The 15,104-nt window shown below is 41.6% G+C and overlaps 1 protein-coding gene across 6 annotated transcripts in view; it reads left to right on the top strand.

Annotated features, from left to right (window-relative positions):
* Window positions 1-15,104, top strand: part of Rab14 (RAS oncogene family member Rab14) — a 74,157-nt gene that overhangs the window by 7,712 nt on the left and 51,341 nt on the right. For 2 of the 6 annotated variants that reach the window (XM_068345908.1, XM_068345911.1), the window contains exons 2-3: window positions 4,551-4,676; window positions 6,742-6,857. In XM_068345908.1, coding sequence (XP_068202009.1) covers window positions 6,752-6,857 — 106 coding nt within the window. In that variant the 5' untranslated portion in view covers window positions 4,551-4,676; window positions 6,742-6,751. The remainder of the gene's footprint in view (window positions 1-4,550; window positions 4,677-6,741; window positions 6,858-15,104) is intronic. The other 4 variants (XM_068345910.1, XM_068345912.1, XM_068345913.1 and 1 more) reach the window with 3 other exon arrangements.

Below are 15,104 nucleotides of genomic sequence, written 5' to 3' on the forward strand. Positions count from 1 at the left end.
CTAAGCACGGCGCCTCTTGTCTTTACGAAACTGATGAGGAATATTGCCAAATTCCTGCATTTAGCAGACATCAGAGCCTCCCTCTATTTGGACGACTGGCTTTTAAGAGCTTCGTCCAGTCGTCGCTGTCTGGAGAATCTAAAGTGGACTCTAGATCTGACCAAGGAATTGGGTCTCCTGGTCAATATGGAAAAGTCCCAACTGGTCCCATCCCACTCTATAGTGTACCTAGGGATGGAGATTCACAGTCAAGCTTTTCGGGCTTTTCCGTCGGCCCCCAGAATAAGTCAAGCCCAAGGATGCATCCAGAACATGCTAATGAAGGACCGATGTTCAGTCAGACAGTGGATGAGTCTGATAGGGACGCTTTCATCACTGGACCAGTTCATTGCGTTAGGGAGACTGCACCTCCGTCCCCTTCAATTTCACCTGGCTGTTCACTGGAGAAAGGACAAGACGCTAGAAGCGGTCTCGATCCCTATTTCCGAGAAGATGAAGTCATCACTGACCTGGTGGAAGGACAACATCAACCTCAGAGAGGGTCTGCCACTGACTGTTCAGACCCCCAACCACGTTCTCTTCTCGGACGCATCGGACACGGGCTGGGGTGCGACATTAGACGGTCGGGAATGCTCGGGCACCTGGAACGCGGAGCAAAGAGTGTTACATATCAACTGCAAGGAGCTACTGGCAGTTCATCTGGCCTTGAAAAGCTTCAAGTCCCTCCTTCTAGGCAAGGTGGTGGAGGTGAACTCCGACAACACCACGGCCTTGGCGTACATCTCCAAGCAAGGAGGGACCCATTCTCTGAAGTTGTACGAGATCGCAAGGGACCTCCTCACCTGGTCAAGAGATCTAAACCTGTCTCTAGTAACGAGGTTCATTCAAGGCAACATGAATGTCATGGCGGACCGCCTCAGTCGGAAGGGTCAAATCATCCCAACAGAATGGACCCTTCACAAGAATGTATGCAAGAGACTTTGGGCCACATGGGGCCAACCTACCATAGATCTCTTTGCAACCTCAATGCCCAAGAGGCTCCCAAATTATTGCTCGCCAATCCCGGACCCAGCAGCAGTTCATATAGATGCCTTTCTACTGGATTGGTCCCATCTAGACCTTTATGCATTCCCCCCGTTCAAGATTGTCAACAAGGTACTGCAGAAGTTCGCATCTCACGAAGGGACAAGGTTGACGTTAGTTGCTCCCCTCTGGCCCGCGAGAGAATGGTTCACCGAGGTACTGCAATGGCTAGTGGACGTTCCCAGAACACTTCCGCTAAGAGTGGACCTTCTACGTCAGCCACACGTAAAGAAGGTACACCCAAGCCTCCACGCTCTTCGTCTGACTGCCTTCAGACTATCGAAAGACTCTCGAGAGCTAGAGGCTTTTCGAAGGAGGCAGCCAGGGCGATTGCTAGAGCAAGGAGGACATCCACTCTTAGAGTCTACCAGTCGAAGTGGGAAGTCTTCCGAAGCTGGTGCAAGTCGGTATCAGTATCCTCAACCAGTACCTCTGTAACTCAAATAGCTGACTTCCTTTTATATCTGAGGAAGGAAAGCTCTCTTTCAGCTCCCACTATCAAGGGTTACAGAAGCATGTTGGCAGCAGTCTTCCGTCACAGAGGCTTAGATCTTTCCAACAACAAAGATCTACAGGACCTCCTTAAGTCTTTTGAGACCTCGAAGGAGCGTCGTTTGGCCACACCAGGTTGGAATTTAGACGTGGTACTAAGATTCCTTATGTCAGAAAGGTTCGAGCCGCTACAATCAGCCTCCTTTAAAGATCTCACTTTAAAGACTCTTTTCCTCGTCTGCTTAGCTACAGCTAAAAGAGTCAGTGAGATACACGCCTTCAGCAGGAACATCGGATTTTCATCTGAAACGGCTACATGTTCTTTGCAGCTTGGTTTTCTAGCCAAAAACGAACTACCTTCTCGTCCTTGGCCGAAATCGTTCGATATTCCAAGCCTTTCTAATTTGGTTGGAAATGAACTAGAAAGAGTCTTGTGCCCTGTTAGAGCTCTTAAGTTCTATTTAAAACGAACTAAACCTTTACGAGGACAGTCAGAAGCTTTATGGTGTGCTATTAAGAAACCTTTACCTATGTCGAAGAATGCAGTTTCCTATTATATTAGACTGTTGATACGAGAAGCTCATTCCCATCTGAATGAGGAAGACCATGCTTTGCTGAAGGTAAGGACACATGAAGTTAGAGCTGTCGCAACTTCAGTGGCCTTCAAACAAAACAGATCTCTGCAGAGTATAATGGACGCAACCTATTGGAGAAGCAAGTCAGTGTTCGCGTCTTTTTATCTTAAAGATGTCCAGTCTCTTTACGAGAACTGCTACACCCTGGGACCATTCGTAGCAGCGAGTGCAGTAGTGGGTGAGGGCTCAACCACTACATTCCCCTAATTCCATAACCTTTTTTTTAATCTTTCTCTTGAAATGTTTTTTATTGTTGTTTTTGGGTTGTCCGGAAGGCTAAGAAGCCTTTCGCATCCTGGTTGATTTGGCGGGTGGTCAAATTCTTTTCTTGAGAAGCGCCTAGATTAGAGGTTTTGATGAGGTCCTTTAGTATGGGTTGCAACCCTTGATACTTCAGCTCCTAGGAGTCGCACAGCATCCTATGAGGATCGCGAGGCTCAGTAAGGAAGACGTACTTAAAAAGGCAGAGTAATTGTTCAAGTCGACTTCCTTACCAGGTACTTATTTATTTTATGTTTGTTATTTTGAATAACTGCTAAAATGAAATACAAAATACTTAGCTCTTAATAATGTAAACATGTAATGCTGGTCTCTACCCACCCCCCTGGGTGTGAATCAGCTTATATGATCACCGGCTAAGTTTAATATTGAAAAATGTTATTTTTATTAATAAAATAAATTTTTGAATATACTTACCCGGTGATCATATATTAAAGGACCCTCCCTTCCTCCCCAATAGAGACCCAGTGGACCGAGGAGAAAATTGGTTCTGTGTTTACATGGAGTACTCGAGTACCTGCTCGACAGATGGCGCTGTTGATGTACACCCCCACCTGTATAGCGATCGCTGGCGTATTTTGTCCTTAGGTTTTTCTGTCGGGCAGCAGAGCTGACAGCTTATATGATCACCGGGTAAGTATATTCAAAAATTTATTTTATTAATAAGAATAACATTTTTTTTTTAATCAGTATAATTTGTTTAATGTTGGAATAATAATAATGTTACTACAGTATTGTTATTGCTCTAGTGTACTGTATATATGTTGCTTTATTTAGCCTTGAAATATTTTTCATTCTCATTTTATACATTATTACCTGCTGCGAAAATGGGACAAGGTTATGTTTTTGCCCGGTTGTTTGTTTGTTAACAACTTCCTGGCCACAATTTTACTCATGAAGTAGTGAAACTTTTAGGGAATAATTGTTGAGACATGGAAGTGATTCAATTATGGAAGTCCAAGGTCAATGTCGACCAAATTAACCCTAACCTTAGAGTGCTTTTCTAGTTACTATAATTATTATTAGTTAAGCTTCAACCATAGTTGAAAAAGCAATATGCAGTAAGTCTTAGGGCTCCAACAGGGAATGTAGCTAAGTGAGGAAAGGAATAAAAAAATATATACATGAGAAGAAAGGAATAAAAGTACAGTATAAGGTATTTTAAAATAGTAACAATATTACAAAAAATGTCATATATAAAGTATGAAAGTAGACTTATGTCAACATGTTCAACAGAAAATCATTTGCAAGCATCGAGGTTGAACTTGTGAAGTTCCACCAATTCAACTGCCAGATTAGGAAGATCGTTCTACAATTGAGTGACAGCTGGGATAAAACTTCTAGAATATTGTATAATATTTAGCCTTATGATGAAGAAGGCAAGATTTAGAATTAACTGCTTATTTAATACTACATTCAGTTTGGGAATATCTGAATAGGAAAGATGGTCAGAATTATGAAAGAACATTTGTAACATGTACAATAAATGATCTGAACAACAATGCCAGCAGCTGGAGATTAGGGTAGAAGTCAGGATATTAGTATAAAATCTGTTGCTGTGAAGAAAAAATTCAGGCTTAATAGTGCTGTTTAGTTTGTGATTACATGAAAGGTCCCTGTGAGTAATGTTATATTATCTTGATACAATATTAGCTATTGTTTTAGAATTGAATGGTGTGAGTTAATCATATTAAACACAATATAGTACTGATAAGATTAATTCCTGTTTGCCCATACAGTAGCACTAGGTTATATGAAGCCATTTTTTTTTTAGTTACAGTACTTGGAAAATTTGGGTTTTCTAAAAATATATAAGATTAATTTACTGTAATATGAAAAATTTTTCAATGGAACTTTCATACATTTAGTGCATTGAATTTGAAATATACCACACACAGTATTAACAAATATTTAAAATATTGTCATTGGTGAGTGAGTGTGTGTGTGTGTGTGTGTGTGTGTGTGTGTGTGTGTGTGTGTGTGTGAGACAGTTTGTGAAAATTTCAAATATTTTTTAAACCTTGATAGTAGAGGTAAAATTGAGATGTGATGGTCTTTCAGGTGTGACTCGATTGCCTGAAAGGAGTAAGGAGACATTTTGTCCAGTCACCAGAGCGGTAGCAAAAGCTTTCATAAAGACATAACAAGAAAAGTTTGCAGCAGAAAGAAAGAGGACCTAGTGGAGAGGTGAGGTCCTATTGTAGATTAGGTAAATTTGTTCTCAAGTCAGTTTGTCGATGAAGTTAATAGAGAAGAAGCATTTCAATTGAAAGTGGTGTTCTAAAGGGTTATGGATATGAGCTGCATGAAAACACTATGGAAGATAAAGAGAACTGGTCTTCATAAATAAAGTATTGTACATTTTATGCAGATTTACTGAATTACTTGATCTCTCAAATGCAAGGTATGAAAAATATTAGGAACCAAAATGTTGACAGAAGATTGAGGTAGGGTTACAATTTAATTGAGATAAATATATAGTAAAGTATAATTCAAGTTTTAGATTGAATGTTGATGAGAACAACTGGCTTGGAGGTAAAGGAAGAAACAGACTTGGAGATGTAAATCATCAACAAAAAATACGGATTGAATAAGAGGGCAAGACTGGAACATAGAGAAGAACTATGAAGAATAATAGGAAATTTTAAAGAAAGTGGATGATGTGCCCTTGACAGGAGGAGCATAATCGTTAGATGAAAGTTAGAATCAAGCCATAAGCAAGAAGTTTTAGTTACTAAAGTCTTTGATATTCCATAAATACACTAAAGTCTTTGATATGCCATAAATACAGAGGTGAATCTAACTTGTGAAAATTTTGTCTGGAAGTCTAGTCTGGAGTTAGTGTTAAAGATTTATAAAGTGATTTAAATTACGAAGCATAGGAGCTAAGTCATACATGTATACACTATATTCCTTTAAATATGAATCCAAAATAGGATACTGGAATAATGTTTTGCAGGAAGTAAGAACTTGTTGGATTTTAGAATAAGGTCATACATCAATGGAGGAGAGAGAAGGAAAGGTGGATATGAAGTAACTGACAATTCAATTTACAAAGAACCAGAGGATTTTTCATATAGTACCTTTAGTAGTAAATTAATGTGCTTTGATATCTTATGAGGTTTTTTGTTCGCTTTTATGTATTGGTTAGGTGTTTAGTTCATGTAGTTGGCCTGATTTTAGTGCAGCTTTGACCAAGTTGCTTAGATTATTCGGCTTTCTTAATTATAGCGACAGCTTGACCGTTAATAATAATGGTGATGATAAAAATTATGATAAGGGTAGTACTGTAGTAACAGTGATGATACTGTAACAATGAAATTGACTGCAAAATATTTCTTTTGCTGACAATTTTATATATCGTTGTTATTCTTGCTCGTTTAACTTAAATGTATTACTGCATATATTTTCTGCATAAACTTCTGTTAAATGGAATTAGCCATTTTACCAACTATCACCATTTTTATTAAAGTTGTCTTACAGCTGGCTTATTGTATTAATGTTCTACTTAGACAGTTTGTTGTATCCTAGTTATGAGACTAATGATTGTAAGAGTTCATGGAAGTTGAACAGAACCAGATTTTTAAGGAAAGTAAGTGAACCCTTTTTTTATCCTTAGATATTTGACTTTATTTTAGGGTTAGCTGGTTATTGTGCAAGTCTGGATATGACTGGGCCATTTTCCAATTTTACCTTGTCAAATTAGCACTGCATTGTGCATAGTATTTACATTAATATGATATGATAAGTTGCATTTTGCCTTTTACTTGTCATCCATTTGGTCCACCTTTTCAGCATTACATTGCTCTTAAGTTTCATAACACTTATAAAGCAAGTACTGTGAACACGTTTTATAAGTATGAAGAAACGGTTGTCTTTGTAAACTAGTTTGGTATAGGAAATTTTTGTTAATACTGAACAATATTTCCAAATTAATTTAAAAACTAGAAATTCAGAAGAATGTACTAAAATGTAAAGTACGTACAGAATAAATGTACTGTATTGCCATAAGAAATTCTTTTCAAAGTAATATGGAACTTTTGAAAATAGTATGTACTTCGTAAGAGCCTCTCTCAAAAGAATCTTGATTGTTTTAAAGAAAGCTTCAGTGAAGATGGCTAAAGCAATTGTTTATATAGAAGAAAGCATTTATTTTCAATTCTGCTTACAGAAGTTACCTGCTTCAAGATGATTTGTTATAAATTTTAAAATTTTATAGTAGAGTTGTTTTTCATTGGTTTTTATCTTCCAGCAGGGTCACAATGTCTGCGGGTCCATATAACTATTCGTACATTTTCAAGTACATCATAATTGGTGACATGGGAGTTGGGAAATCATGTCTACTGCATCAGTTCACAGAAAAGAAATGTAAGTATTTGACTCTGGATGAAAGGATTGTACAGTATACAGTATGTAGATGGTACATGTGACTTAATTTCGTTTTATTCCTACGATGATACAAACTTCTCGGTCATTTATATGGGATTACTTCTGGTTTCGTTTTCTATGGCCGGACAATCGAAAATAAATCGGTAGATTACGTCATGTTGCATTGCTAGGCAACTACTGCACATGGCACGTCCCCCTTATATCAAGCGCTTACTCACAATGCTTCTGGCCATGAAGGAGTTCAGACATTTCCTTTCTTCCCTTCTGCAGTCAGACAACTGCATTGCTTAGTCTAACCTTTATAGTATTTATACTTATCTTTTGTGTCTTTTAACATTCTTTGTCACTTACGTTTTTCAATATTTAACTTAGCCGGTGATTATATAAGCTGCAACTCTGTTGCTCGACAGAAAACTCTACGTTAAAAATACGCCAGCGATCGCTATGCAGGTAGGGGGTGTACTTCAACAGCGCCATCTGTCGTGCAGGTACTCAGTACTCAATGTAAACAAAGAACTCAATTTTTCTCTCTGTCGGGCTACCGGCAAGACCTACTAATTCGCTGTTGCTAACTGGATTTGTTTTCACAACTATTGGTGAAGTACACTATTCTAGTTTTGAGCTTTCGCTATGCAGGTGTTTTATCTTCATCTCAAAACTTGAACTCGTTTTGGATAGATTTAATTTTGGTGACAAAGAGAGTATGGACTTTCTTTCACTTTTAAATGGCCGACCCTTCCCTTAGACGGAAGTGTGTTTAGGCTTTTAGTAATTATCTTATCACGTTATAGATTTTCCTCTATATATTTTATATCTCTCCGCCTTTATTAGGCCTCTTCGATTAACTTTCCATTTTTTATAAACATATAAAATAAATTTTAATGCTTTGTTTATATAGACTTTTCCTGAGAGTAGGCGGTCCTAACTTGGAAACCGAAGTTAATCAACATTGAGCCCTTTATATCGTCTTTAGCTTTTAAAGGATTTAAAACTTTTTAAATGTAATATTTTATGAAAGAATTTCTTTGATAGTCTTCGTACTGTTTTCAAAGATGAACTAACGTTTAGTTTTTTATGCTACGCAGTTGTTGACGTTCAGGACGTTCAACATGCGCTCTATCGTTACGATAGAGAGAGAGTGTATCACGGTTTCACTTTGCAGTAAGAGTAAATCGATTCTGACGTTTTGTTCATTCTTTCTTAGCTTAAATGTTTTAAATTCTAATTTAAATGAACTTTTTATTTGAAAAACCTTTCAGTTTTTTCCTTTAGTCAAATAACATGTTTTTTTGACGATATATAATGGGCTCTTCTCTTAGGTGCGAAATCAAGAGAGAAAGAGAGAGAGAGATAGAGACGGAGGGAGAGAGAGGAGAGAAAACGTTCCGTTCAAGCGGGTAACGTTGTTCTCGTGTTACTCTCGTCCCTAGTCTCTATACGGGGAGGAAGGATAAAACGTTTTTAGGTTTTTATTCTCGTCCCCAGGCTATGTGCGGTGAGAGATTGAAAACGTAGTTATATGAACTAGTGTTTAGTCTCTTTCCCAGCCACTGATTTTTCTTTTTATCTTAAAATATGTTTTCTGTTTTTTGCTGGTATTATGAGCTTCCATTATACGTCTAATTTCGCAATTACTACCTTTTAATGAAGGGTAGAATTGCGTGTTTCAGGTAGAAATAAGTGCAAAACAGAAAATCGAAGTGATAAAGTGATATGCGCAAAGTGTTACAGTGTTGCGTCCGAGGCGCAAAGTGTTACAGTGTTGCGTCCGAGGGTTCGTCTGTTCGTGCCTGTCGTTCACCTAGTCCGGGACCTCTTGCAAGCTCCCAAGCCCAGGGGAGAAGTAATGTCAAAAGACTTATGGGTTCGAGAGGCCTTGACCAACGAACAGACGTTTTCCCTCTATGGTATCGGGTTTTTCTTACCAAGATCTCCCCTACCATAAGACGAGAGAGACGTTGTTTCTCCTCGCCATCCGTAGGCTTTTCGCATAAGAAACCTGTCACAAGGTTTCGAAGCCCTTAAGCAAAAGTCAGTCCTTTCAGGACAGGTCCAGCGTCCTGGTTACAGCCATTAGGACAGCTCTGACCCTATGCAGTCATCGGATAACTGCTCGCCGCCTAACAAAAGCGTAACACAGACTCCGTAAGTCTTTTTTTTTTGTAGGCAAAGTGTTGCGGTCACAGACGTTACCCTCGTCTATTACCACAACCATTTCCGTTGATCCTTAATGGGTTGTATGGCAAAACATGCAGTATATGCTTGCCTCCCTTATGGAAGACTATTCTGTCGATTAGTCCGTTGAGTCTAGCCGTTTATCTCGTCGATATCCTGGCTTTCAGCCAACCTAACGTTCCTTTGTGCTTACTGTTGACGTTGGCGTAGCTTAGTCACGTCAGTCAGGTTGTTTAGAACCACACTCGATGCGGTCTCGTGTGGTTTTTCAGCCGCATTTGGACGTTAGGCCACTTGCTGATGCTCCTGTTGACGTTCAAGACGTTCACTAACAATCGGAGTTGACTTGTTTTGACGCTGTGCGTCAACCTCCGCATTCTAGAGTCGTTTTGACTGCTCAGTCTAGGCAGTCAAAGCAGTCTCGAGTGGACGCTGTGCGTCCTCACGCACCTGTTGTGGTTGACAGTTCAAAGACTGTCAAGCAGTTACATGACGTTGCGTTCTGGTCCGCTACTAATGCACCAGTGAGTGTGGACTCTGCTTGTAAAGCATTGCCACCACGGTAGGTCTCTCCCTTGCTTGAGACTCAGCTTTTATCGGACAAGGTTCCTGTAGATGAGGAAGTTGCTGTTCTCCCTCCTACTGATATTCCCTTGAGGACTCTGTCAGATGGAGAGGAGCCTAAAGCTGCTTAGCCTCTTATGGACTTTAATTAAATCATGATGATTTTTTTCAAGGATCTTCGTCCGGATCTTTTTGTAACTGCTGCTCCTCGTTCGCCTAAACGTCAGAGCTTACACTAGGCCTAGCTACTTCGAAGCCGTTGTTTTTAAGCTAGTGCTCTCTCGCTCTCCTAGAGAGCGTTACGTTGGCTAGGCGACTGGTTTTTCACCAGGAGGAGTTTGGGGGATACAGCCTTTGCTTTCCCTTCTTTTAAACTGGTTTATAGAGCGAGAGTCTGATATGACACGAGAGAAGTTCTCGGCTTGGGAGTTTATGCCTCTGCCCAGATAGACTTCTCAATTCTGGTAGACTCTCCCTGGCGCCTAGCCAGGAGACGCTCCAAGTTGTTTACAGGTCAACTTCACAGCTGTTTTCGAGCCTTTGAAGTTTTGCTGTACAATTATGTCACGCATAACAAGGCTTTCAGGGATGGTAAACGGTTCCGCCTCAGTCGCTAACCCCGTCTGTTGCCACACCTGCTCCCGTAGACCCTAAATGGGCTTTGCTGCAAGACATGCAGTCCAAGCTTGCGTCCTTGATAGAGGACTTGAATGCGGAGAAGGTTGCTACCGAACCTTCTGGCCAACAACCTTCCAACCGGTCGGTTGTGCGCCCTGTTGACGCTGAGGTAACCTACTCGCGTCTGCCAGTTGAGGTGGTTCCTCCACCGATGCGACCCAGTGTGGGTTGCCAGCCGCACGTTGACGTTAAGCGACGCTCGGAGGTGGTTGTTGACGTTCAGGACGTTCAACAACCAGCAGAGGTGACTTGTTGTGACGCAGTGCGTCAACCTCAGCAACCCGGTAGGGTGTTGACTGCACAACCCAGACGGTCTAGACAGTTTCGGGTTGACGCTGTGCTTCCTCGCGCACCCATGGTTGTTGACAGTTCACAGACTGTGCAGCAGTTCCATGATATTGCGTCCGGCTCCGTCACGCATCCACCAGTGCGACCGGATTCAGCGAGTCAGACGTTGCCCACTCCGTTGCCGTTTCCTCATCAGTTTCGGATGAGGAACCCTCTGATGAGGACGTTGCTGAACAAGACGATCAGCCCCAGCCCTGCTATCCATCCAGAAGATGCTGAAGAAGGAACGCTGCTCAGTCAGGCTGTGGATGAGTCTGGTAGGGACGCTGTCATCCGTGGATCAATTTGTGTCACTAGGAAGACTACACCTCCGTCCTCTTCTATACCATCTAGCTTTTCACTGGAAAAAGGACAAGACGCTAGAAGCGGTCTCGATCCCGGTTTCCGAAAAGATAAAGTCTTGTCTGACTTGGTGAAAGGACTATATCAACCTAAGAGAGGGTCTTCCCCTGACTGTTCAGACTCCCAACCACGTTCTCTTCTCGGACGCATCGGACGTAGGCTGGGGTGCGACATTAGACGGTCGGGAATGCTCGGGATTATGGAACTCGAGTCAAAGGACAATGCATTTCAACTGCAAGGAGCTACTGGCAGTACGTCTGGCCTGGAAAAGCTTCAGGTCTCTCCTTCAAGGCAAAGTGGTGGAGGTGAACTCGGACAACACCACGGCTTTGGCATACATCTCCAAGCAAGGAGGGACCTACTCTCTGACGTTGTACGAGATCGCAAGGGACCTCCTCACCTGGTCAAAAGGTCTAGACATATCACTAGTAACGAGGTTCATCCAAGGCAACTTGAATGTCACGGCAGATTGTCTCAGTCGGAAGGGACAAATAATTCCAACAGAATGGACCCTCCATAAGGATGTATGCAAGAGACTTTGGGCCACCTGGGGCCAGCCAACCATAGATCTCTTCGCAACCTCGATGACCAAGAGGCTCCCAATATTTTGCTCACCAATCCCGGACCCAGCAGCAGTTCATATAGATGCCTTTCTCCTAGATTGGTCACATCTAGATCTATATGCATTCCCCCCGTTCAAGATTGTCAACAAGGTACTGCAGAAGTTCGCCTCTCACGAAAGGACAAGGTTGACGCTAGTTGCTTCCCTCTGGCCCGCGAGAGAATGGTTCACCGAGGTACTTCGATGGCTAGTAGACGTTCCCAGAACACTTCCCCTAAGGGTGGACCTTCTACGTCAGCCACACGTAAAGAAGGTACACCAAGGCCTCCACGCTCTTCGTCTGACTGACTTCAGACTATCGAAAGACTCTCGAGAGCTAGAGGTTTTTCGAAGGAGGCAGCCAGAGCGATTGCTAGAGCAAGGAGAACATCCACCCTTAGAGTCTACCAATCGAAGTGGGAAATCTTCCGAAACTGGTGCAAGTCAGTATCCGTATCCTCGACCAGTACCTCTGTAACTCAAATAGCTGACTTCCTCTTATATCTGAGGAAAGAACGATCTCTTTCAGCTCCCACTATCAAGGGTTACAGAAGCATGTTGGCATCAGTCTTCCGTCACAGAGGCTTAGATCTTTCCAACAATAAAGATCTACAGGACCTCCTTAAGTCTTTTGAGACCACGAAGGAGCGTCGTTTGGTTACACCTGGTTGGAATTTAGACGTGGTACTAAGATTCCTTATGTCAGACAGGTTCGAACCGCTACAATCAGCCTCCCTGAAAGATCTCACCTTAAAGACACTTTTCCTGGTATGCTTAGCCACAGCTAAAAGAGTCAGTGAGATTCATGCCTTCAGCAAGAACATCGGATTCTCATCCGAAACGCCTACATGTTCTACAACTTGGTTTTCTAGCCAAAAACGAGCTGCCTTCTCGGCCTTGGCCAATATCGTTCGATATTCCAAGCCTTTCTAATTTGGTTGGAAATGAACTAGAAAGAGTCTTATGCCCTGTAAGAGCTCTTAAGTTCTATTTAAAACGAACTAAACCTTTACGAGGCCCGTCTGAAGCTTTATGGTGTTCAGTTAAGAAACCATCTTTGCCTATGTCAAAGAATGCTTTATCCTATTTTATCAGACTGTTAATACGAGAAGCTCATTCCCATCTGAATGAGGAAGACCAAGCTTTGCTGAAGGTAAGGACACACGAAGTTAGAGCTGTCGCAACTTCCGTGGCCTTTAAACAAAATAGATCTCTGCAAAGTATAATCGACGCAACCTATTGGAAAAGCAAGTCAGTGTTCGCGTCTTTTTATCTTAAGAATGTCCAGTCTCTTTACGAGAACTGCTACACTCTGGGACCATTTGTAGCAACGAGTGCAGTAGTGGGTGAGGGCTCAACCACTACAATTCCCTAATTCCATAACCTTTTTAATCTTTCTCTTGAAATGTTTTATTATTGTTTTTGGGTTGTCCGGAAGGCTAAGAAGCCTTTCGCATCCTACTTGATTTGGCGGGTGGTCAAAGTCATTTCTTGAGAAGCGCCTAGATTAGAGGTTTTGATGAGGTCCTGTTGTATGGGTTGCAACCCTTGATACTTCAGCTCCTAGGGGTCGCTCAGCATCCTAAGAGGATTGCGAGGCTCCGTAAGGAAGACGTACTTAAAAAGGCAGAGTAATTGTTCAAGTCGACTTCCTTACCAGGTACTTATTTATTTTAAGTTTGTTATTTTGATAACTGCTAAAATGAAATAAAAAATCCTTAGCTCATAATAATGTAAACATTTATTGCTGGTCTCTACCCACCCCCCTGGGTGTGAATCAGCTTATATAATCACCGGCTAAGTTAAATATTGAAAATGTTATTTTTATAATAAAATAAATTTTTGAATATACTTACCCGGTGATTATATATTAAAGGACCCTCCCTTCCTCCCCAATAGAGACGCAGTGGACCGAGGAGAAAATTGAGTTCTTTGTTTACATTGAGTACTGAGTACCTGCACGACAGATGGCGCTGTTGAAGTACACCCCCTACCTGCATAGCGATCGCTGGCGGATTTTTAACGTAGAGTTTTCTGTCGAGCAACAGAGTTGCAGCTTATATAATCACCTGGTAAGTATATTCAAAAATTTATTTTATTATAAAAATAACATTTTTCATTATATGTGAGTTAGTGTGTGCTTTTCAACATTGTCAGATTTGATGTGTTCTATAATGGCTGCCCCTGTGGTACCATGGCTGCCCCTGTGGTACCATCAGGAGCCAGATAGAAGTGGATCCTCCCCCGGTATGTCCGTCATGTCGAGGTAAAAGATGTTCGGTGGAATCTCCATATGAGTATTGTAGGGAGTGGTCATCCTCCGAGTGGGATAGATATCATTCTTGCCATAAGAAAAGAGGCAAGGGAGATTGTTCACTTCCTTCGCCTTCTGTGAGCAGCGAGAAGTGTAAGTTGGGTTTGGCAATGAATGTTATCTCTCCACTTAGTTCTTCGTGAGATCAGCCCTCTGAGGTTTGCAGAGGATGATGGCCATAAGTTTATCAAAGTCTTATCAAACAGTGTTAATAATGTGCAGTATGAGATTGAGCTGGTTCTTATCGTGGATCCCCTGACCATGCCCACTGTGCTCCCTGAGCCAGTTCCATTAGATGATTCTATGCTTAGTTATTTTGTTATGTCTAGATCTCCCTCAATCCCTACATGTGCACTGAGTGGAGATATATCTATCAGATTATGCAGATAAGATGTTCACCCATTTAGAACTGTCTTCTATCAGAAAAGTGAAAGCATCTCCCAGAAGGACCTTAGAATTGAGCCTGTCATTTCCCACATACTGAGGCAGCCTTATTGGAAGATCCTGATTACAGTCTCCAACTCATATTAACAAGGAAGGCCTACCTCGTACATGTAGGGGTCCTCAGCAGAAAAATCCTCTTGAGAGCACATGGTGTGAATCAAGATTTATCATCCCTTTACTATGAGGGTGGTCAGACTGCCTTTGTTGCGTCCCCCCCCCCCCCTTCCCGCAAGAGTTAACAATGCCTTCATACTCTAAGCAGGCCTCTCCTTCCAAGCTTACTAAAGCTGGAAAGTCTAGTGTAACTATTCCTGCCATACCAAGAAATTCTTCAAAAATTAAGATTCGTAAATCTGAAATCGCCAATGTATCTAAACAAGATGACGTCACTGAATGTGCCGTCACGTTTGTGCTTAAAATTACTCCCTCTCAGTCTGGGCAAATCGATAGGTTTAAGCAAATTGTCACTCGTAAGTGTCATGATGTCACTGAACTCTCTAGCATCTTAACACATGAGAATATTCCTCCACATCATGATGCGAAGAAGAATGTGACTATATGCCCACCTGATGATAGAGGGCATAGTAGATCCTCTCCTCATAAGTCCAGAGTTTCCCCGGAGTTTGATAAACTCTCAGCTAGGAACGAGTGAGATAAAACCTAACCCTACGTTAATAAGAACTCTGTGTCTTATACTAGAAACAAAACCAGTAATAATCTAGATAGACCCCGTTCTCGCACTCGTTCTGACGATCATGAT

Source organism: Palaemon carinicauda, chromosome 22, assembly GCF_036898095.1.
Source record: "Palaemon carinicauda isolate YSFRI2023 chromosome 22, ASM3689809v2, whole genome shotgun sequence".
Lineage (NCBI taxonomy): Eukaryota > Metazoa > Arthropoda > Malacostraca > Decapoda > Palaemonidae > Palaemon > Palaemon carinicauda.